This window comes from Xiphophorus maculatus, chromosome 5 (assembly GCF_002775205.1).
Source record: "Xiphophorus maculatus strain JP 163 A chromosome 5, X_maculatus-5.0-male, whole genome shotgun sequence".
Taxonomy (NCBI): Eukaryota; Metazoa; Chordata; class Actinopteri; order Cyprinodontiformes; family Poeciliidae; genus Xiphophorus; species Xiphophorus maculatus.
This window is the reverse complement of record NC_036447.1, coordinates 16401281-16423167: the sequence shown is the minus strand read 5'-3', so window position 1 is coordinate 16423167 and position 21887 is coordinate 16401281. Positions and strand designations below refer to the sequence as shown.

The following is a 21887-nucleotide window of genomic DNA, read 5'->3' as shown; positions in this document are numbered from 1 at the left end:
AGGTCTGAATTTTCCGATTTCTTTAACCCTTATTTGATGAGCACCAACTTTTGCTTCTAGTCATTGTTGATGTCTCTCCATACTGACATTGTGTTGACCCACAACTGTATGACTCAAACCAGTAAACTGGTGGCTGCTCTTCCTATGGAAGCAGCAAAATAGAAGTTTCTCAGCACTTTTCTCTTTTTTTTAACCCCATCTCGGCTTTGTTTTATCTATTAATAAGTGGGTTTGCGGAATGTGAGATCTCCTTAATAAATGAATTTACTTAGAAGTTGCGGTAAAATGGCCCGAAATATTCATTCTACTGAGGAATTCCTTCCTTTTTAAGTTGTATTGATCATAAGTAATTACAGGAAACACTCAAAGAGATCAAATATGTCTCACACCTTTTTTAATGTCTCCTGAACTGTAACGTGGAATGACAGCCGTTATACCTGACTGGGAATTAAGGTGAATTCCGCGCCGCGCCACGCCCAGGTGGTCACACCTGGAATGGTAGCATCTTTACACCTACCTGTCGGCCGCTCCCACCCGAGGAGGCTTATAAAATCCATCATCCGCGCTGCCTCAGCACCGGTTCCTCCACACCGCCTCAGACACGCACTACAGACCCGCAGAAACATCACCACCAGCAGCAGCCATGACCTCCGTGCGCTCAGGATTGTCCTCCTCCATGTCACTCTACTCCATGAGCTCCTCCAAGCGAGCCTCACGCGGCACCAGCGTGTACGGCGGGGCCGGAGGCAGGAACGTCCGCGTGTCGTACGCTTCCAACGGTCTGGGCTCTGGCTTCGACCTGACGCAGGCGCTCGCGGGCGGCGACAACCTAAGCGTCACCACCAACGAGAAGGCGACGATGCAGAACCTGAACGACCGACTGGCCTCCTACCTGGCGAAGGTGCGTTCGCTGGAGTCTGCCAACCTTCAGCTGGAGACTCAGATCCGTGAATGGTACCAAAAAAAGACCCCCGCCGTCAGGGACTACAGCAAGTTCGAGCCAATCATCGAGGACCTACGCAACAAGGTAAACTTTGAAACTTATAAAGCTGACTCCTGACAGCATGACACATAAAATCTATAAACCACAACAGACTGTTGGAAGTTTTATTACATATAAGAATACTACAACGATTAATAATAATAATAATAATAATAATAATAGGCCTAATAATAATAATAAAGGAACGTTGATGCCCAAAATTCTTATTCGTAGAAAAATATTTAAAAACATTTAGACATGACCGAATTTGAAACATGCATGTCCCCGCATGACGTAGCGGTTTTGTTTTATCTCTATAAAACAAAAGTATTATAACAATAAAGGAGGCGTGGAGCATGGGCTTAAAGCTCGCTGTTATGTGCAACGATGGAGGTGAAGTAAAAGGTGGGGCTATTGTTTTGAAACAAAACCATGTGAATAAAAAGCTCAGAGTAACTGAGCCAGCAATTCTTTGTTATTACTTTATTTGTGTTTATTATTTACTTTTAATTCTTGAATTTTTCTTCATAAAATAAATAATGAAACCTTTATTAGTCCCTAAAAATATTGGTTCCCCAGTGCCTGTTCACAAAATCCCTTTGTACCCCCTTTTGTGATGCCAAATGTCATAAATAATCTATGCTCTGGTAGGCTACTGTAAAATATAAATTTTTAGTTCTTTTAGCTTTCTTGAAAATCTTTCTGCTTTAAGTCTAGTCCCCACCAGAATGCACCCTGATTGGGTAACATCCTGCATGATGACACTTAGAAGTTTTTCAACTGCATCCCCCAGCAAAATCAAGAACAACTTGAATTTATTTACATGTTGGAGCTTGAAGCAACTTTGAAGGAATTTGTTTCTCCCACACTGTTTTGAGAATAAACGAAAGCCCAATTTAGGATGCACTCCAGTGAAAATTCTAAGTAAACCTATCCACCAGTCTGATCAACAGATGAAGCAGTCACATCTGCATAATGTTGTTTTTCCAGATAAGAGCTGCCACGCTGTCAAATTGCGAGTTGATGCTGCAGATAGATAATACCAAGCTGGCAACAGAGGACTTCAAAGTGAAGTAAGTGAAAATAATTTATTTTCCAGAGATTTACGAATGATGTTGAGCATTCCCACGGTTGAGTCAGATCAACTGGACATTTTTGCAGACTTGTACCAGTCAGCAAAGTTGGAAAACAGGTGGAGCCAGTTTGGTTGCACTTTCTCTTTGTTTATTGATGCTGTTAAGCAGTTACGGCAACACAAACCCCTCTCTTCACAGGTTTGAGAATGAGTTGGCAATGCGCATGTCAGTGGAGACAGACATCACTGGGCTGCGCAGAGTCTTGGATGACTTGACCATGACTCGGGCCGACTTGGAGATGCAGGTGGAGGGTTTGAAGGAAGAGCTGATCTTTATGAAGAAGAACCATAAGGAGGTGAGATACTGACAACAAATCTGTAATGATCAATGTTTCAGCATAGCTAACAGGCATGGGAAACAAAGAAATTCTCACAGTATATTGATGACCAAAGCACCATGACATTGTTGATATTTAAACAAAATAAAACTAAATTGACTTAATATCTTTCATTTAAACCTCAAAAACATTAATAATGTCTTTTATTGCTAAAATAATGCCACATACAGAGCTTTGATGTTTTTTCTTCTATTTTCTCCATTTTGATAGATAGACCTTGACCAAATTTTAGAGTAAACAACCACTAAATTTAGAAGGAGCTTTCAAGTGTACCTTGTGCAGCATATGCATACTGTTTTGCCACTCTGCTTGTTCTAGAGCAGGGGTGTCAAACTCCAGTTCTCAAGGGCCACTGTCCTGCAGTTTTTAGATGTGCCACAGGTACAAAAACACTGTAATGAAATGGCTTAATTACCTCCTTCTTGTGTAGATCAGTTCTCCAGAGCCTTAATGACCTAATTATTGTATTCAAGTATGGTGCAGCAGAGGCACATCTAAAAGTTGCAGGGCAGTGGCCCTCCAGGACTAGAGTTTGACACTTGTGTTCTAGAGTAACACCAGAACATAGATAGATCTCCAAGCAAATGTAATTATTTTCTTTGACAAACAAAATTTGTCGAGACTGACTGCTGAGCCAAAATTGATGCACCTTTGAAAAGCCGCCAACCCTGAGGCTACCAAGAATGACTCAAGCAATATCGTCCCATAACAGCAAGTCTCACATTACTCATGCTAGCAAGTCCTTTTTAAACACAAGTCATCATTGAAAGGACGAAGAAGATTCAGTGAATGTCACCTCACTTTTCACAATGTTTATAAAAAATTTTTTTTTTTAAATCTAAGACATTAGCACCTCTCCAGAACTTGCTTCTCTCTGGGGTTTTATGTTCTGCTGTTCTTCATCTTTAATTGTGTTGTCTTTTTTTTTTTTAGGAAATGGAAAGCCTGCGCCATAACATGCAATCCAGCTCTGTGAACGTTGAGGTTGATGCCAAACCCCAGGAGGACCTGTCCAAGATCATGGAAGAGATGCGATCTCAGTATGAGAACGTTGTGGAGAAGAACCGCCGTGAGATGGAAGGCTGGTACAAGGACAAGGTGAGGAAAGTCGGACATAACACGACTGGCTTCGTATTCATTTCATGTTCAAATTTAAGAGAAGGTTTGGGGAGTATTTAAAGTTATTTAATGTCAATCTTGATATCTTTCAGTTTGAAGATCTGAGCAAGAAGATGGCAAGCAGCACAGAGACTATAGAGGTCTCCCGAAGTGAGCTCACCGACCTGAAGAGGAGGCTTCAGGCTCTGCAGATAGAGCTACAGTCCCAGCTTTCCCTGGTAATCCACAACACTAGGAGAAGTAACAAGAACAATCCAATCATAAATCATTTAACATGTCCATTACCATTTCTAACTACCCCAGGCATTATAAGCAATGTCCAAAAACAAGCAGTTAGCCCTCAGTAAGCACTAAAATAACTTGCTTGTTCTTCTGAGCAGAAATCTAGCTTGGAGGGCGAGCTGGCTGACACAGAGTCCCGCTACAGCTTTAAGCTGCGCAGCCTTCAAGAAATGGTGGACAGCCTGGAGGTCGAGATCAGCAATATGAAGATGGACATCGAGCGACAGGCATCAGAATACCGAACCCTGCTGGACATTAAAACCAGACTGGAGATGGAGATAGCAGAGTACCGAAGACTGCTGGATGGAGAGGATGTGAAGTAAGAAAAAATTTATCAAAGGGAGTAGGAATTTTTGAAATGGTCTATAGCATAGGACACAGATTTAAGCTGCACTTTCACATAATGGTGTAAGGGATTATATTAGATTAACACAACTCCTGAGTGAAAATAACCAAGCTTTTACTGTACTTTACCATGTAATTGACATGATGTCTGTTTCAGACTGTATGAACAAAAAAACTAACTGTTGTCTTTTTTCCAGGAAAAATATAGTTGTGGAAGTGAAAGAAGTGAAAGAAGTTAAAAAAGAAGTAGTAGAAGAACGTAAGTCTGCTGAAAGGTTTTACTTAAATTATATTTACATCTTCATGAAATGTCCAGTTTAACTTTTCCAGTTATGGATGTATGTATAGGACTGCTAAATATTTACTATTTGCCAAACAGCAAAATGGATTTAGTGTATTTTTTATTTACTTAATTTTTCCATCTCTTTAAATCTTTTTTTTTTTTTTTTTACATATATTTTCGCCATATTTGGTTGCACTGACTTTTACGTTGCGTACCTTGTGTCGGGACTAAAGTCAAGGGAGATGGAGATCAGCGCTTTGTGATGATCTCTCCAACATTGTTTTGCTGTCTGATTTCTTAAGATATTGCAATAATTAATTGCAAAACAATTTGATTAGCCAGAAAACAAAATGTTTCACATTGTTTTAATCAGAAGCTTCACACACCTTTGCATAAATGCAGCACATCTTGAACACCACAGTTCTTGGTTATTCAGATTCATTGTCCAGCAGCGAGGAAACACGTTTGCCTATGTTGCAGTTTAATAATTTCATAGTTGTATGACAGATATTGCAAGAGATATATGTTATCATTCACGCAAGACAAAAGTAATAGTTTTTTATTATGAATGTCTTCCACAGATAAACCGGTCATTACCAAGAGGACAAAAGTGGTGATTGAAGAGCTTGTGGACGGAAAAGTGGTGTCACGTACAGAAGATGTAGACACCGCAGTCGTCAGCAAGTAAACTGAGCCAAAAAACCAATCAAGAAGCAGTGTCTTTTGTATTTAGGTCTCTGAAAAACACAGAAAGTATAAACATTTACCTTCCAGATCTTTGTGTAGCTGAAATGTTTCGATTTTTTTGTCACGGTATTTATTTTGACTTAAATACTGGAAGACATATGCAAAGCTAGAATTGCTTTGAAAATTCTGTGCTTGGAAAACCAGACTACATAAGCAGTAAAACTATAAGCTACATCAGAAAAAGAAATCCTATTCCAGGTATAGCACCTACAGGAATAAAGTACATTTTATCATGTTAAAAACAAACAAGTGCAAAAGAGCAAATCCAGTTTTGGTTAGATTTAGGAAAACGAATATTAGATCCATTTCTGTGTTGTTGGTTAATAAGAGGCTGTCACTTTGAGTGCGAAAGGTCATGAAAAAACTGCTGCATCTAGCGTATTGTACACTCTCAAGTGACATATTGCTAAAGTAACTGGTATCAATTTTTTAAAGGGAACCACTGTCCAGATTCTTGCTGGGGTTCAAGTGTTTCTGATCAACTCTTGCCACCTCTGAGAGTTGTATCTGTTTTTTTTTTCTAAAAAGTTGTGTGTGTCTTTATCTTGTTTAATTTCCATTTCTAATGACAATAAAAAAAGATTGGCAGAAAACGTTATTGTGTTCTCAATATTTTTTTCATTGCAAACACACAAGGTGAGATGAATAGAGGCGCCATAGCAATAAATGAAGCAATTTTGTTTACATAAAAATTAGATACAGGTTGAAGGAAAGTCACTTTCAAACTTGTTAGAGGGAGTTTAGCTGCCTTGTTCATTGAGCCAAAAGAACAATCAATATCTTCTACCAAATGACAGGAGATTAAACAGACCAAGTAATAAATAACAAATAATGGGTGGATAAATGAAAACTATTAACCTGTGACCACAAAAGTATCAGGTGTAATAAAATAAAAACCAAGGGGTGTATTCAGGAGTGATGAATAAAATGTAGGTGAACTACAGTATGTAGACACAGGAAAGGAGAAGGTAGAAATAATAGTGAATGAGGACATGTAGGGATTATTACACAGCACTGCAACCACTACTGAAATGTCACAAGACAAGAACTCTAGCTCTCACTGACTGCAGAAGAAATGACAAGATTAATCAAAAGCTAAGACAATATAAAGTTAAACCAGGGGAAAATCTGGCAGCAGTCAACAAGTGTCTTAATGACACAAACTCAAACCCTTTTCTAATCTATTTGGGCTTTTGTGTATTTAAGTTAGTACATTTTTCCCTGTCTGTCTGACATTCTCATCTGAGAATTTTCATGTCAATATTCTATTAAAAATGTATTTTTCCTGCCCAAGTGGCACACTTCAGTTGAATGTCATTTAACTGAATGATATTCTATCCTTTAAAGAAAAAAAAAGTAGGTAAAGTAATTAACATATGATAAACAGAGAGGTGACATAAAGTCAAGCACTACTCTTTTTCCTTGGTTCCCAATTTTGGCCAATTGTTTTTTTATTGTTTTTTTTAAAAAATCTGATCTGATAATTAAATTTAGCAGACATTTACCAAAAAAGTTTGGAAATGCATTTCATGTGAGATTTTTTTTTAATTTAAAAAGTTTATGATTTTCGTAAAGAGATTTGCTTCATCTTTAATCAACTTTCTGAGTATCTCCCTTGTTGCTACTTTAATCCACAATATGCACTGTTTTAAAATGTCCACTAGATGTCGGTATATTCACGATCATTTTTATTCTGTCTTTATACTCTTATTCTATTTTGCACAAATTTCTAAAAAGAAATACTTTAATTTTGTTGCATAATTATTTACAACGTTTAGCTTATTAAAAAGGCATGTTGCTGAAGCAAATTTTGTAATTGTTTGATATTTATTTTTTCAATCAAAGCTTTCTTGTAATTGTACTAAAACGTGCATGAATCCTATTGGCAAAGCAAATATGTTTTACTTTTGAAAATTAGAAATGGATACGTTACATAATATTCCATTTCCTTCAAATATGTGTCTCTGGTTCTTATCTTTGAAGGTTGTGTTGTTATTTTCATGAACTATTTCCTAAATAAATACATAACCATTTCAAGAGTAATACCTAATAATTTAACAATGTTTAGTTCAGTGTATTTTATATTGATCATGTTTAGATGGATTTAAATGTAATTCGCCTATACTTTAGTTGGTGTCTTTTGTTGGCAGTAGGTTTAACAAAAATCTTTAAAAAATATTATTTTTAAAGAGAGAGAAAGATAGAGAGAGAGAGGGGGTGGGGGGAGTGGGAGATAAATTATCTGTGTTAGAATACATTTGGAGAAAAGTAAAAACAAAAAACACACTCTTTCTTTGTAAAAAATAAAATATCTTAGATATCAATAGCATATATAGCATATATATTGTCTTATATATTCCGTCTACAAATACAATTTTCTACAGATATTGCAAATAGCTGAATGATTGCAAGGAAAACTATGACTTATATGAAGCCCTGATTTTATCTCACATGATTTATGTTAACTTTAGGCCCCGTATATTAAAAGTATCTTCGTTATAATTACGTTATAACAAGGTTGTTGTTGGTTAGTAATCTCACATATCTTTCAACTTGTATACGCAAGTATAACCGGAAATGTATGGTTTTAGAGACGAATGACATTCTGAATGGCTGAAATCCGAATTATGAGTTACTCCGTTAAGATTCTGCCTCACTATTTTAGTGTTAATCGGGTTGCCATAGACCTCGCGGGACGTCTCCACTAAGCACGCCTCTGTAGCACGAATCTGTCATTTGGAGCTTTTTGTTCCCCAGTCACGACCTAAATGATGACAAAATCCTGCACCACGGGAAGCTGACGCCACCGCGGTACAGTCACCTCCTCGGTGACGTCGGCTGACGGAGGCAGCAGCAGCAGCAGTCAGGGTTGATGCCATCTGCTGGACGGTCGCAGCCACTCTCTCGGCATTACGTCATCCGGGAAAAACCGGTGCCAAGTCCAGATCGGTGAAGCCCGGGAGTCTGGTTCTGGATGTAAAGCAGCGCGGAAAGAGGCAGCTATGACGATAAATTTAAGACAAGACAGGAGGGATTTGAAACTAAATAAAACTTAGTGGAAGTTTTAATTTAACACTAGGTATTGTACAATACCTCTAGATAGAACTATAGTTATACATGAAGGACACCATGGAATAGAATAGAAGAGAACAGAATAGAGTAGATAAGACAACAGCCTTTTTTGATCCAAGTCACTGTGGATAAAATAAATGGTGTCTTAAAAAGTTTTGGGTCTGTGAATTATTCACACCTTTTCTTACATATTATCTTATAGCTCAACTGGTATATAATTGTGAAAAGGTAAATCAGTGTTAATATGTAAAAAGATGTTTAATTTATTTGTATTCCTTCTTGCTATTTAAATACAGAGCTAACAGAGTATTAAGATTTTTGGGTTTTTTTTTTCTTAAGTGAGAATAACAATATTTCATTACAATGTTACTGAAGTCAAGTAAACAAAGTACAGCGAAATAAAACTAATCTTAAAACTAAGTTGTTGCCAAAAAGTTACATAAGTAATTGTAACTGAATAAAATGTACACCTAAATATCAATCATCGAGGTTTGCCTCACATTTTAAATTAAGTTTAAATGTAGACTTTGACTGGGCCGTTCTGACACGTTAACATGCTTTGATCTAAACCTGTCAATTGTAGCTTTAGCTGCTTTAGCTGTATGTTTATACTCTCTGCCCCCTGTCCTGTAAGACTTACGACAGTTCCAGGTCTTTTGGATTCACCATCAGATGATTGTCTTGTATTACACTTTTTAGCTTGATCCGGCTTTCCATAAACTCTGAACAGATATTGTGTCACTGTTGAAAAAAAAAAAAAACACGTTAGGTGCAGCATGCGTTTTCAGCTTAGTGGAATAAAACTATGAAAATGTTGAATTTCCCAGGTTTACATTTGCATTTAGTTCTCTTTCACTTAAATAGCCCAAAAATAATATTCAATGCAGTGCCACTAGAAGCTGCCTAATTAAAAACTATAGGACCCTTATGTGTGATTTGATTCTAGTATAAAGACAGCTGTTCATTTAAAGGCTCACAGATTTCATTAAAAAAAGAGCATAATTAAGAAAACAGAAAACATTTCTGCTCTCTAACTCAACAGACAGGGTCACATAAAAAAAAACATATTTATGACTGACACCGTTCAAATTCAACAGCAAAAAGTTGTTTGGTTTACACAAAAGCATGACATTTTAGATAATAAACCCATATTTAAAACTTTGCAGAGAAATGAACGTGAGTGGAGCTGCTGTCCATGGTGCTGAAACTCTTCTGCACTTGATGTTTTAAACTGGCTGTATTCATTTTTACATTGAGCCAATAAAGCGGTACAAAGTATCGCGAGAGGAGGAAAGAGATGTTAGATTTATACATGATTTGCGTATTCATGTGGAGTGGGTCTGCTTTTAAATGAAAACGCCGGGATGTGGCGTGTACGAGCTTTCAGATCATGACGGTGACGAGCCAGTCCTCACATGATTAGACGCTCCTCCGCAAAAAAAAAAAAAAAAAAAAAAAACACCAGAAAGGGAGGAAGGAGGGCTCCATTCCCAGTGTGGCAGCGGAGAGGCACCGAGGACTCCGCCTTTACCGCCCCAACGTCCAAGCACCAGTCCGGGGTGGGGAAGAGGGAAGAGACACGCCGCAGGCCTGACGAAGAAATTCGAAACGCGAACGTGAGGAGAGACTAAAAAAAAAAAAAATACGGAGATGGGCTCGCCGTGAAGGAGTAAAGACCGGGAGGTGGGGGGAAACACCCAGAGGGGGCGCATCACAAAAGCACAACTAGAGGTGCCTGCAACCATGAGCGGCTGCTCGCCTAAGCCGCGGCTGCCGCTGCTACTCCGCCCGGGGAACACGTCGTGAGGTGCGCCTCGGGAACCTGTTAGCCGAAACGACACGCCGAGGAGAACCAGGAGGAGGTGGTGGTGGAGGTGGGGTGGTGGTGGTCGAAAAGATGTCCGCCTCGGTGGGGCCCCACGGCGGCCCTCGCCCACCCACCGTGCCGCCGTCCATGCCGGATCTGCCGGACCTTAGCCACCTCACCGAGGAGGAGCGCAAGATCATCATGGACGTGATGGCTCGGCAGAAGAAAGAGGAAGAGAAAGAACAAGAAATGCTGAAGTAAGGCCAACACTTCAAAACTGTTTCTCAAGCCATAAGGCATAGCTTAAGAAATAGAGGTTAGAGGTAATCTCATACAACCATCGACCATCATTTTTTGCGCCTCTACAGTCTTAATAAAGATGTGAGACGCGAAACTATCATAAGATTTACAGCTTTTTCGTCCCTAAATCAAATCAATAAGCGGTCACGGTGGGTGACGGTGGCCTGAAACGGGGTCAGTATCCGTTACAGGTGCTGGTCCGAGGGTGGGGTGTGACAGAGGGGGAAGGAGATGGAAGGATGAATCATAGCCTTGTATATCTTTCACCCATTCATTTTCATCAATGGAGGACTGCACCCCAACCCTCAGCTTACACATCTACCTTCAACTCCGCGGTGATTTCCCATTTTACGCACGGCCAAATGGCGTGCGCCGTATCGGTGTGGGCTGCTGGGAGCATCATACACGCACACACTCGCACAGTGTGAGTGTGTCCATGCGTGCGCGCGCGTGTGCAAGGAAAAGTGATGCTGCCAAGCCACTAGCGAGAAAAAAAAAAAAGCTGCTTTACGATGAGTACGACGGTGCGCGTTGCGAGCATTTGTGCGTTCCTCTTCCCAGAGATGAAGATGGGGTGTGGTTGGCATATCCAGCAGGCCTGAATCGGACCGACTGGAACAGAGTGTAAAATTATTGTAGTATGTTTGCAAACGCTACGTGCAGTGATCAGATTGCAGTCTGTCGAAGGAGCCTCTCTGAAAAAAACAAAAAAAAACAAAAAACAAAAACCTGTACAGTCGAACCCCATTGATAGGACGGGATGTGCTTCAGCTGCCTCAGAGAATGTGTTTGCATCAACCCAGGCAGTCCTGGGCACTATAAGTCCAGCTCATACACCTCCAACCCACCCCAAGAGTGAGGGTCTATTGCCAGAACTGTTTATCAGGCATGCAGCATCCTCAGGTTTTTGCTCTGGTTCTAATGGCTGGCTTCATTTCCTGACTGCAGCCTAAAGGGGAGCTCTGTGAGGGCCCCTTGAGAGGAAAGGATGTATTTAATGTTCCATGAGGCTCAGGCAGGTTCATAATGGCTTCATCATCTGGCTAATCATTAATGGAGCCAGGGCACCATGAACAGGGGACAGATGGGATTTTTACAGAAATTTGCCGATAATTGCGAGGCAGTCTCCGATGTTTATTACAGTACACAGCTTATTCAGATGCTGATATTAAATGAATCTCATTGCTTCTCCTCTTGATTGACTGTGACAGTTCAGTGCCTCATAAAGTGTTGTGTAATTTTTCCACTTTCCTCTCAGTCACCATAAGTTTGTGTGGATTTTAATAGTGTTTTATTCCATAAAGTAACACAAAGATAATTGCAAGGGATGGTTTTCAGTATTTTTCTTTTCAAATCAAAATCTGGATTTTTGGATATGTGTTGTATATGTGTTGCCCATCTCTTAGGCAATGCTTTATAGAACCACCTTTTGCTGCAACTGCAAGTTTTTGATTGCATGCCTCTACCTGCATGCTTTGCCCATGAAGAGGCAGAAAATTGTTGTTGCCCACAATAGCTCAAGCTCTGTCAGAGTGGGAAGCGGGGGTCTGGAACATCAATTTTCGGTTCTATTGTCGCTCTGTATGTGCTTAGGGGAGTTGTCCTGCTGGAAGGTGGACCTCCAATCTTTTGCCACTTCTAACAGGTTTTCTTTTATGGCAGCTTTTTATTTAACTCATGTACATACATCTTCCCATCAGCTTTGGCCAGCTTCCCTGTTTCTACTGAAGAAAATTATCACAACACTACTGTGATGGCACCAACAAATTGAAATGGCATGTTCAGGAAGATATTCAGTGTTAGTTTTCAGTCACATGTATCATTTTGAATGTAGGTCAATAATAGGTTTAATTTTAATTACTCAGTGGACGGTGTCTACTAATTACTTTACTTCTGAATTCAAATTATTACACTGGATTTTATTTAGTGGTATTGGATTAAGGAGGGGGAGACATATACAATTACAAAAACACACCACGGTTTTTAATAAAAAAATATTTAAAACCATCATATTATTTCCATTTCACAATCATGAACTGTGTTGGTCTATGCTAGAAAACATGTATAACATGCAATGATATTTGTGATTTTAAAATGGCAAAGTGTAAGAAAACGTCTAGACTTATGAGTACTTTTCCGAAGCATATTTATTTACTTATTACTTATTTATTCATAGGAGTTTGTCAGTTCAGTATTAGCCAAGTGTCCGAGTCCTATGGTTGCAAGACAACTCCAAATCATCAACCCTCCTCTACTTTGTAGATTATGGTGAAACATAATTTACACTCCACTTTGGTCTCGAATGTTACAAATATTGTTTTGCGTCCACATACATCGTTGATATGTAACTCTTTTAAATCTTTTCGTACAGTGATGGGCCGCAGTTTGTTTGGGAATGACTAAACAATTTCCTTGAATAATAATTCAACTTTAAACTGATTGCTGATGTGTTTCTTTAATGGCATTGCATTACCATGTACCTGGATGCTCCAGGGTAGCAACCTTACAAAAATCCACCATTTTATCAGTTCATGCTCACTGATTAAAGCTTTCTCATTAATTTATGTAGTTGATATCAATCTTCCCAAATAAATTTTTAGTTTAAATTAATAGGTAAGCTGTGCATCAAGTCTCTGAAAGTACAGTGCTTTGACAAAGTGCTTATTCCTTTACATGTTTTCTGCCACACTGAAATGGTTCAGATCATCAAATAAAATTTGAAAAGATAACCCAAAAGAGCAGTTTACAAGTTATGATTATACTTACTAATGGGAGGGGGGGGACAACTTATTCAGTTTATTACTATGTGACAACATTTTGATTGATAGCTCATGTTCATTAAGGTATACTTAATAATAAAAACAAATACAAAACAATAAAAGATGGTAGGGAATCCTATATCAAAGTTAAAGCCTATAAAAATATCTGTGGTAATGTCTGCAGTCGTCATGCGTTATTTATAGATATTTGAGTACAGCTAAAACAAACAGTGCTTTATTTTTATGATAATTTCTATGAAATTAAAAGAAGAAGAAGTCTTAGAGCTCTGATGCACGTGGATTAAGGAATATCCAGTATAATATGTCTACTCAGACACAGTTCCACCTGCCAGCCCTGTCCAGTCTGTCTGCAGAGCTGTCTGAGCCTGCAGCACCTGGCACTGATAAGGTTAAACTGATACTGACTTCTATCACCCCCAGCTTCAAGCAAACAGCCTGATCTGGAACACCTGCTACAGCTATTGAGAAAGCAACACCTGAGCGTTCTTTCACCGTTCCAGACCTCCAAAAAAACCCCTAAATATCAATAACAAAAAATGTGACAAAAAAGTGACCTTAATTTATAAAGATGTCTCATTGAGATCCATGATCTCATTTACAAGAGAAACCTGTTTTGATAAAACAACAGAATTGTATTTACATGTTTTACAATTACATGACATACAATTCATGTTAGCAAAATCTAATCATAATGAAATATTTTTATGCTCAGGAGACTGAGTGCTTCACGATGTTTCGGTTGAGCCTGCAACCAGAAGCCGAATGAAGCTCATGCTTTTTTTTGTACTTAGCCTTTTAAGCTTCAATGCAAACATTTTCCTAGAAGCAAGTCATACAAAGTTTTGACCAACTTTCAGATGTATGGTACACCAGAATTTAAAAGTCCTATTTTAAAACCAAATAAATTTCAATTATATGCCAGAAAAAAATATTCTTAGAATATGTGTAGCGCACAGTGCCACTGCACAATTGCTGAGAGCTGTCAGTCTCTGTTGTGTAGTGATGTATTTGCACGCTAGGCTAACAGAAAAAAAAAACCTAATAAAACCCTCCAAACATTTCAAGCACAGGGTGTTTGTGTTAGTATTTTATTTTATGTAGGAGAAAAAATTAGGTTCAAATTTCTAATTTTTTAGCTTATACACTTCCTGACCTGTCCTAAACTTAGCTGAATTAAATAATTTTTTTAACCTATTTGATCAATGCAATACTTCATTCAACCACATTTCGACATAGCTAGACGTCTTCATGCAGACATCCTTTCATCTTTCACTTTCCAACATTTCATTTTGTTTAGATGGCAGCAAACATTTCTCTGCTGTCTTTTATGTAAAATGATGCTCTTAAGGTATGACTCATCTATAAGAGTACCACCCATTTTTCTTTTTACAGTAATCCTGCTTTAAAAATATTTTACACAAGCATAATTTGAACTCTTGGTTCATTTTCGCTAGTGTTGCTTTTTGATGATGTTAGTTTCCTATACCACATTGAACTCTTTTAAAAAAAAAACAAAAAAACCCCCGACAATGCCATCTTTCAGACGACATACTGGCCTGGAGGTGTTTTAGTTGATTCTAATTGTTTCAAGGATTGAGTAAAGAATTAAGCCTTAAACTTTAAAATAACTTGGTAATAAATGCAATTTAAAGTTGGTGCTGTGAGTGCATGAGGTAGTTGACACTGACATTATACATGACATTATTTATATTGAACACATTTAGAGAGTGTTTGTTAGTCAGTGCAATTTCTGATGGAAATATAATTTCTAACAGAGCTGCTACTGTTGCCTGAAGCAGTCCTGTTTGTTTTCTATTGTTAACTTATTAGCACTGTCCTGAGCTGTTTTTGTCTTTGTTGTGTAGATGGTTTGGCCATTAGTTTAATATCACCACACATTCAATCTGAGCTCTAAAAGCGTTTTGGTGGAGGAACATAAAGCAGGAGACAGTTTAATGTTTTCTGATCCTGCTTAAGTGTTCAAGAGGTCATAGGAGAAATAAGGAGGCTCATACAACAAATGAGAAGTAGTGCTCTTGTCGTTCTCAGAGTTTATAAATGTGAAAATTATTGGTGACAATGCTAGTTTAATTCACTAAAAGGAGCACGCTGTTTAGACGTTGCAGACTCCTCGACAGCAGATGGTGAGAAAAAGACATCAAAACACACGGCGCAGATGGAGGGTGACGGCGGCAGGATTTAGAGGTTTTTAGCATTAGAGTGGTTGTATGACAGGGAGAAAAAATGGAAGACTATAAGAATGATGAAAGCTCATGGAAGAAATCCTATTCCAACGGAGATGGCTATCTCTGTTTGCTTCCTGATGCCTCTGCCTTAAGGGTTGCATGGAGAGGTCAGTAAAGGTCTCATTCATGTGAGCTGTCTAACACAGACACTGTTTTACAAAAGGTTACATATCTACCTGTGAGTTATGTTTTTCTTTGAAGCTACCATTATCAATATTTAGACTTATAGGTCAGAAAACTTGTACTGAGAGTGTTGAACCTGTGGCTTTCAATGAGCATTTTAAACCTGCCTCTCATACTTTATAAAGTGCTTGTGTTTTGTTGTAAAGCTCATGTTCTAACACTACATTACCTATGTTTTAAACATTGTTAGTAGGCCACAGTGGTCTAACTGTCACAAGCCTCTTTGGGTTTTTGCTCCATTAAAACAAATTCAATGTCAGGCCAGTAGATGGCTGTAACATCAACATTAATGACCGACTAACTTTTTACCTTCAGTACAGACCATCAAGCTACCATATTATGCTTTTCTGACTGTTTTTTTTTTTATCTTTTAGCTAAATAAAATAAATAGATAAATAAATAAATTTATAAGTTTGTAGTTGTAATTTAATATAAATGGGGGAAAAAATCAAGGGATATGTGTTCCAGAAAACTAAGTGCAGTGTCTCTCTGAATGCATCATGGTTATAGATGGTGGTGGGAGGCTGTTCTTCATCGGGGTCAAGACATTTTTGACCCTCTTTTCTTAGATAACCCTCTCTCTATAAAAGCCTGTCAGTTCTTAGCCTTGATTTTATGACTTCTCTGATCCCTTATGTCTCAAAGTTTCTTTGTGTTGACTACATGAGCAAAATAAAGCCCCGGATGTATGATGCTAGCTTTTTAGAAAATGAAAGAAAGAACTTTATAGCAGACTTGAGAGTTTCTTTTTTTCATAGAGAAAAATGCAAATGTTGAATTATGGATTAGTGCTCAAAATAGCGCTCACATGGAAGCAGTTCCTGAAATATTTAGGTATTCATTTCACAGGCTGCTGTTGATGATCTGGATCTTTTCTGTTCTCCCTTCCTATTAACCTGTTTCAGTATTGACCCAAAACTGAATTTAAATCAGATACATCACAGACTGAGTTATCTTGTCAACATTCAATCCTGCTTCATGTACCCACTCAGACAAATGAGGCTTGTGTATTTTTTTAAATTTCATATCATAACAAGAAAATATACACTGTTTATTTCAAATATCTGACTGAGCCTCTGTGTTTTGCATGAAGTAGCACAAACTATGGCAGATTGCTTTGCTGTTTTTTTTGTGCTGTGTAACAAGCTGCTAGTGAGCATGTTGTGCTGTTGGTTGATGCACTGAGTACTGAAACAGCTGCAGAGAGTATGAGGCTTCCAACACCTCAAAAACTTTCTCTGTTAATTCACTCTGCAGGGCCCTTACTGTATTCACACAGTTTCCGTACTGTTTGACTTTTTTCACACTTTGTCATAACCACAAACACCTATATGTCTTATTGGGATTTCATGCGACAGATGAGCACAAAGTAGTGCGTGATAGTAATGTGGGTGTAAAATTATGGTTTTCAAATTGTTTTGCGAATAAAAATGTAAAAGACAGATTGGGCTAAATTAAGAGTAATCTTGGAAGAAAACCTGTTAGAAGTTGCAGAAGACTTGAGACTGAGAACTGAGAGAGGTTCATCTTCCTGCAGGACAATGACCAAAAATAGTTGCAATAAAATTATTTAGCTCAAAACATATTAATATGCCACAATGGCTCTACTTGAGCCATTTAATTTAATTTAATTTAAATTTGTAAATCAAATTAAAAATCTAACACATGACCTGAAAATTGAGCTGTAGCTTGAGTTATTTTGTAAAAAGGAATGGGCACTAGATCGGGCGTGCCCAAATCCAGTCCTTGAGAGTCACTATCTTGCAACTTTCACATGAATCTCACCTGAATTAAAATGAATGCGTGTTACTAGGCCTCTGCAGCGCTGAATGACATACTGATGAGTGAATTCTGCAATTCGATTCAGCTGAGCTCCCCTGCAATAGATGTTCAAAACTGGTGGAGATGTAATCCAAAAGATTTACAGCTTCATATGCAGAGAAAGGTGGTGTTACAAAGTATTGACTAAATGTAAATTGTTCAGTTGAAATAAAAATAATAATCGTTAATTCTAATTCTGACTTACAAAAACCCAATGAGGTGCTGCATATAAACTTGTTTCTTTTTAAACCACCAACTAGGGAGTAGGGGAAAAGAATTTTTATCATGTGTTTTATCTTGAGACTGCTCTGTTTTGTTAAATGTTTGTATTTTAATGTTCAGCCTGTTGCATCTGTCTGGGGACAAACAATGGGATTTAGCCTTCGGGTGAAATTGGGTGGATTTCTATTTGTGTCAATCAAACTTTGCACCAATAAAATGTCATAAATGAATACAACAGGAATAGGATTATATTTAAACAGGTGATCCTCAGAATACCTCCTTACAGTGGTATGATAGCATGAATTCATTTGGGAAACAGTCGTGTGTTTGTGTGTTGATTCAGCTGCGCTTGCTCAAGATCTGGCTTAATCAGCAGCTACAGTGGCTAGGAGAACAAAACGTGACATTAAGCAAGTATGACCTCTAACCCTGACAGACGACAGAAAGACGTGGCGTTTCATAGTGCCTGGCAAGGTGAGACGGAGGGAGTAACCTTTTTAAAGCTCCCAGACATCCCTACCATGAAAGTTTAATGCTAGTGCATTCTGCTTAGGCTCGCCAGGCTCTTTACATCTGTTTTCCCCTCCGACGTCAGTCTGTGTTAGGACTGAGAGGAAACCGTGAGATTATATTATGAAGGTCTGCCTGGCATCTGCAAAGACAAATTATTATTATTTTTTTGAAATTAACATTTCAATAATGTTTATTATTATTTAGTTTAAAACTGCAAGGTTTTCCACAAAAAAAACATAAGGACTAAAATATGTTGTTAAAATCAAAGTCTCCTTATTGAGCTTAGTGATTGCTGCTGGAAGCGACAAATGAATTCTTTAGTTAAATAAGTTTTGCATTGTTTGTCTGATGGCACTAAACAAGCTGGCCGCGTTCTGCAGCCTCTCACTGGAAGATAACTGTAAATTAGAAAAGTGTTGAAAGGGGGCATTTGAGCTCCACTAACCCGATGCTAATTTCAAACGAAGGCTTCAGGTTTTTATACTTCATATTTTTATACTTCCTTGTTTAACAATGTTATTGTGGTCATAAAAACCTTAAAGGCCAACTGGGACCTTTTAGTCTGCAGGCATTTTTGCAAGTTTTTCCTTAGCTTGATGTCAGTATAACTCAATTTTCACACGTTATATAAACAATAAATGGAATCAAAACATAATTGCATTAGAAGAATAAACAAGCTACAGATTTTATTTTTGGGTCATGGTTCCCAGCAAGCAATTTTGAAAAAAAAAAAGAGAAATAAAACCACACACACATCTACCATAATACTGAACAAACACTTCCCATATCTGGTTTTGTTTTGGGTTTCTTTTATTCTTTTAAAGTGTTGTCCCAATCAAATAAATTTCACATGAGCTTTATTTTGTTTTCTATGTAAACTATTACATATTACAGAGCCTTGTGAAAGTAATTATCCCCACTGGCATTTTTTATGTTTCATTACCACACAACCTGGAATTAAAATGAATTAATATAGGGTGGCATCATTTAATTTACAGAACATCCCTACAACTTTGAACACCTCATATTTCTTTGTGGATATTTAGATTTCTCAGCAGAGAAGGTTGGAGGTTATAGACTTTATAGGTTATTGTTACAATATATACAAGAGATTTCTATATTTCAGTGCTTCTTACTCTAAGCAGAAAAACAACCAGACAGAAGCATGGAAAATAGATCAACTGACGAGAAAGAACAAGTTATCAAGGAAAGGGAATAAAATGGAAAGAGGGTAAGACGGAATATAAATGGAGAGTAAAGGTAACATTAATGCAAGAGGAGCAGAAAAAAAGAGATACACTCATATGCTGAAGGGCTCATGCCAAAAAAGCACTTCGCTCCATATATGCTTCACAACATCAATAAATGTGTTATCAACAGCCAAGCACCGTCTGAGGGAGCGGCTGCTGCAGTCAACGACTTTGAGTGAAAATCTCCATCATTATGCATCTATGCTCTATAAACAGGATCTCTTCATTTTTACTGGAGATCCCAATCCCCAAAAGATAAACACCTTAGTTATTGTCACGGTCTTTGACAGGAACTTTAGCAATACTGCAGTAGTTTTTATGTAAAATTGACCTTTTCTTAGCATTACACCATATTACATGTCATTCCCTCATCAAAAACATACCTGAAGTGCTGCTATGATTCTTTCATGCATGTTTGAGGGATCCTTGAATCTCCAATGGCAACCGTTTGGGGTGCCTTAATGCTTGGTCTCACAAAGCGCTGGAGACAGGTGGATGCTAAGAACTGATGAGTAAATGCATGGAGACAAATACATTTGTCCTTTGAGAAACCCTATTAGAGGCTTTGAAAGACTTGTGAACAGGGTTACAATAAATTGTTTTAATGTGTGGTTGTAACATAACCCAATGTGAAAAGTTTCAAAGCCCTTTTGCATTTGATAGATACATGACTGGATTTGTACAAGTAAGAAAAGCGAATTATTAAAATGTAAAATCCAGATTCTTTTCAGTAAAATAAATATGCAGATTCCAAAATTAGATTCTTCCATCCCTTTAAGATGAGCACTGAACCAGTGAGTCTGCATGATGCCTTCAGTCTGAGGAGGTGTGAGTGTTCAGACTGGATGCTGGATGAAAGGACATCTGGGAAACAAAGCCTTTCCATTCACCAGGGATGGACCAGATTGTTTGAGAAATGGCTGCCCTACAGATAAATTCACACTGTCCATCTGGGTGCTGTCTTTCTGCAAGCACTGGGATGTACCGTTTTATAGCCTCCTGACAGTGAAGAAAGACAAATATGATCAAGTTGTCATGGAGAATGTTTCAGGAGGCAAACAACAAACCCCAAGAAGATGTGCATTTGCTTAAGCATTCATCCACTAATTTTTTTTTTCTTAGCTCATTACTTCTTTGCAGCAGTTGAAAAGGTTTTTTTTCCTGTCTCACAGTGTACTCAGGTTTACGTTTTAATTTCTGGTAAAACTCTTAACACTCCTGCTTTCATGAAGTCAGTTTCCTGAAAGGATGGATCTGCTTTTTCTCCTTGTTTCCATCCTCCTGCCTCTCCAGCCTCTTTCCATCATCCACTCCTCTCTTTCAGTGGTATTTTTAGAGAGGCTCCGGATGCATCGGCTTCTCTCCTCTGCTGCTCTCTGGCCCACGCTCGTTTCCAACACTGCTCCTTTATTTCATCCTTTGCTTTCTTCTTATTCTTTCACCTTCTCCCTGCAGACAGCAGTTTGTCAGACAGAAAGACTTATGGGAATTAGTCTGTTACCTCTCCCTTCCCTCTTTCTGATCTCTGTGCTTTCTCTTCTCTTTCATATACCTTTTTATCGCTCTGCCTCCCTCCTGGAGCTTACCCCTCTTCTTCTTGCCGTCATCCAGCATGTGTCAACTTGTCTTGTCTTTTTTGGTATCTGGCTTCATCACAGGTGGAGACATTTTTTTCTTCATCATTCACTCTTGCGTCTCCCAGAGTGTTCAGGGTATTGATCCAGAAAACTTGTTCTGTTCTCTGCACTCCTTGAAAAGTTCAGTTTCTTTCTTGACTGGTATTTGCTAAACCCAGCTTCCTGCCCGCAGAACTCCATACCCGATGGTGTTTATGAGTTTTTAATACAGTCAGTGTTCTGGATTGCATGCGTTAGGCAATTTGCATCTTTTTTTAACCTTCTTAATAACACATCAGCAGCAGCTTCTAAATATAGAGCAGATGTGAAGACATTATATCTAGGTTTACCTCTGCATCTTGAGACACTATCAGAAACTTTATCTATTGCTTTCTTAGATTAAATAAAAGTAATCTGGACATTAAAAAAACTTTGAAGGCAGCCTAAAAATCTGACTCTGTTACCCCAGTTCTGTCAAATGGACAGAAATCCCCAATATTTAGTAAATAGAAATTATGTTGGTAACCTTACTGGGTTTGGCTCATATCCATTTTTCAATACTATTAACTTTTCTTTAAAAATACTGTGAATTATGTTTATATTATGACTTCATGTAGCTTGCAACATTTTAAGGCATTTTTACTGATTTTGAAGCTGGAATAAAGACTTGATCAAACATCTATTTATGTCAGAAAGCTTTATAGACTCTCCCTTTATTCATTGTGTTGTTAGAAATCAACCCGTCAGGTTTGAAGACCAGTGTTGCCACCTTGGCAACGTTGTCATTATATTTAGCAACAGATACAATAGGACTCTGGAATAAAAGTATTTTTGGGATGCGGTATG

The 21887-nt window shown here is 38.1% G+C and overlaps 3 protein-coding genes and 1 long non-coding RNA gene across 14 annotated transcripts in view; 2 read left to right on the top strand and 2 right to left on the bottom strand.

Annotated features, from left to right (window-relative positions):
• Positions 1-607, bottom strand: part of krt222 (keratin 222) — a 31788-nt gene extending 31181 nt beyond the window's left edge. Inside the window, exon 1 of one of the 2 annotated variants that reach the window (XM_023333529.1) lies at positions 518-607. The gene's annotated coding sequence lies outside the window, so the exon portion shown is untranslated. The remainder of the gene's footprint in view (positions 1-517) is intronic. The other variant, XM_023333530.1, reaches the window with a different exon arrangement.
• Positions 608-624: 17 nt separating this feature from the next.
• Positions 625-5546, top strand: LOC102234365 (keratin, type I cytoskeletal 13-like). Its single transcript, XM_023333534.1, has 8 exons — positions 625-1027; positions 1973-2055; positions 2257-2413; positions 3389-3553; positions 3667-3792; positions 3955-4175; positions 4399-4460; positions 5066-5546. The coding sequence occupies exons 1-8, from the start codon at positions 644-646 to the stop codon at positions 5170-5172; spliced, it is 1305 nt and encodes a 434-aa protein (XP_023189302.1). The 5' UTR covers positions 625-643; the 3' UTR covers positions 5173-5546.
• Positions 5547-5574: 28 nt separating this feature from the next.
• LOC111608590 lies at positions 5575-9642 on the bottom strand. The gene is made up of 2 exons (XR_002752751.1): positions 8944-9642; positions 5575-8231 (listed from the first exon to the last, which is right to left on the bottom strand). It is a non-coding gene; the product is annotated as an uncharacterized LOC111608590 (long non-coding RNA).
• Positions 9643-9795: 153 nt separating this feature from the next.
• LOC102223557 (regulating synaptic membrane exocytosis protein 1-like) overlaps positions 9796-21887 on the top strand; it is a 68062-nt gene continuing 55970 nt past the window's right edge. For 3 of the 10 annotated variants that reach the window (XM_023333519.1, XM_023333518.1, XM_023333520.1), the window contains exon 1: positions 9799-10367. In XM_023333519.1, the coding sequence (XP_023189287.1) occupies positions 10201-10367 (167 nt within the window). In that variant the 5' untranslated portion in view covers positions 9799-10200. Of the gene's footprint in view, positions 10368-21887 lie in introns of all 10 variants that reach the window. The other 7 variants (XM_023333525.1, XM_023333523.1, XM_023333521.1 and 4 more) reach the window with 4 other exon arrangements.

Excerpts from the sequence above, each read along its gene's own strand:
- LOC102234365 (XM_023333534.1), top strand. The coding sequence starts at position 644 with ATGACCTCCGTGCGCTCAGGATTGTCCTCCTCCATGTCACTCTACTCC. Across the intron at positions 3,554-3,666 it reads AAGGCTGGTACAAGGACAAG|TTTGAAGATCTGAGCAAGAA; the intron begins GTGAGGAAAGTC and ends GATATCTTTCAG. Across the intron at positions 4,176-4,398 it reads CTGGATGGAGAGGATGTGAA|GAAAAATATAGTTGTGGAAG; the intron begins GTAAGAAAAAAT and ends TCTTTTTTCCAG.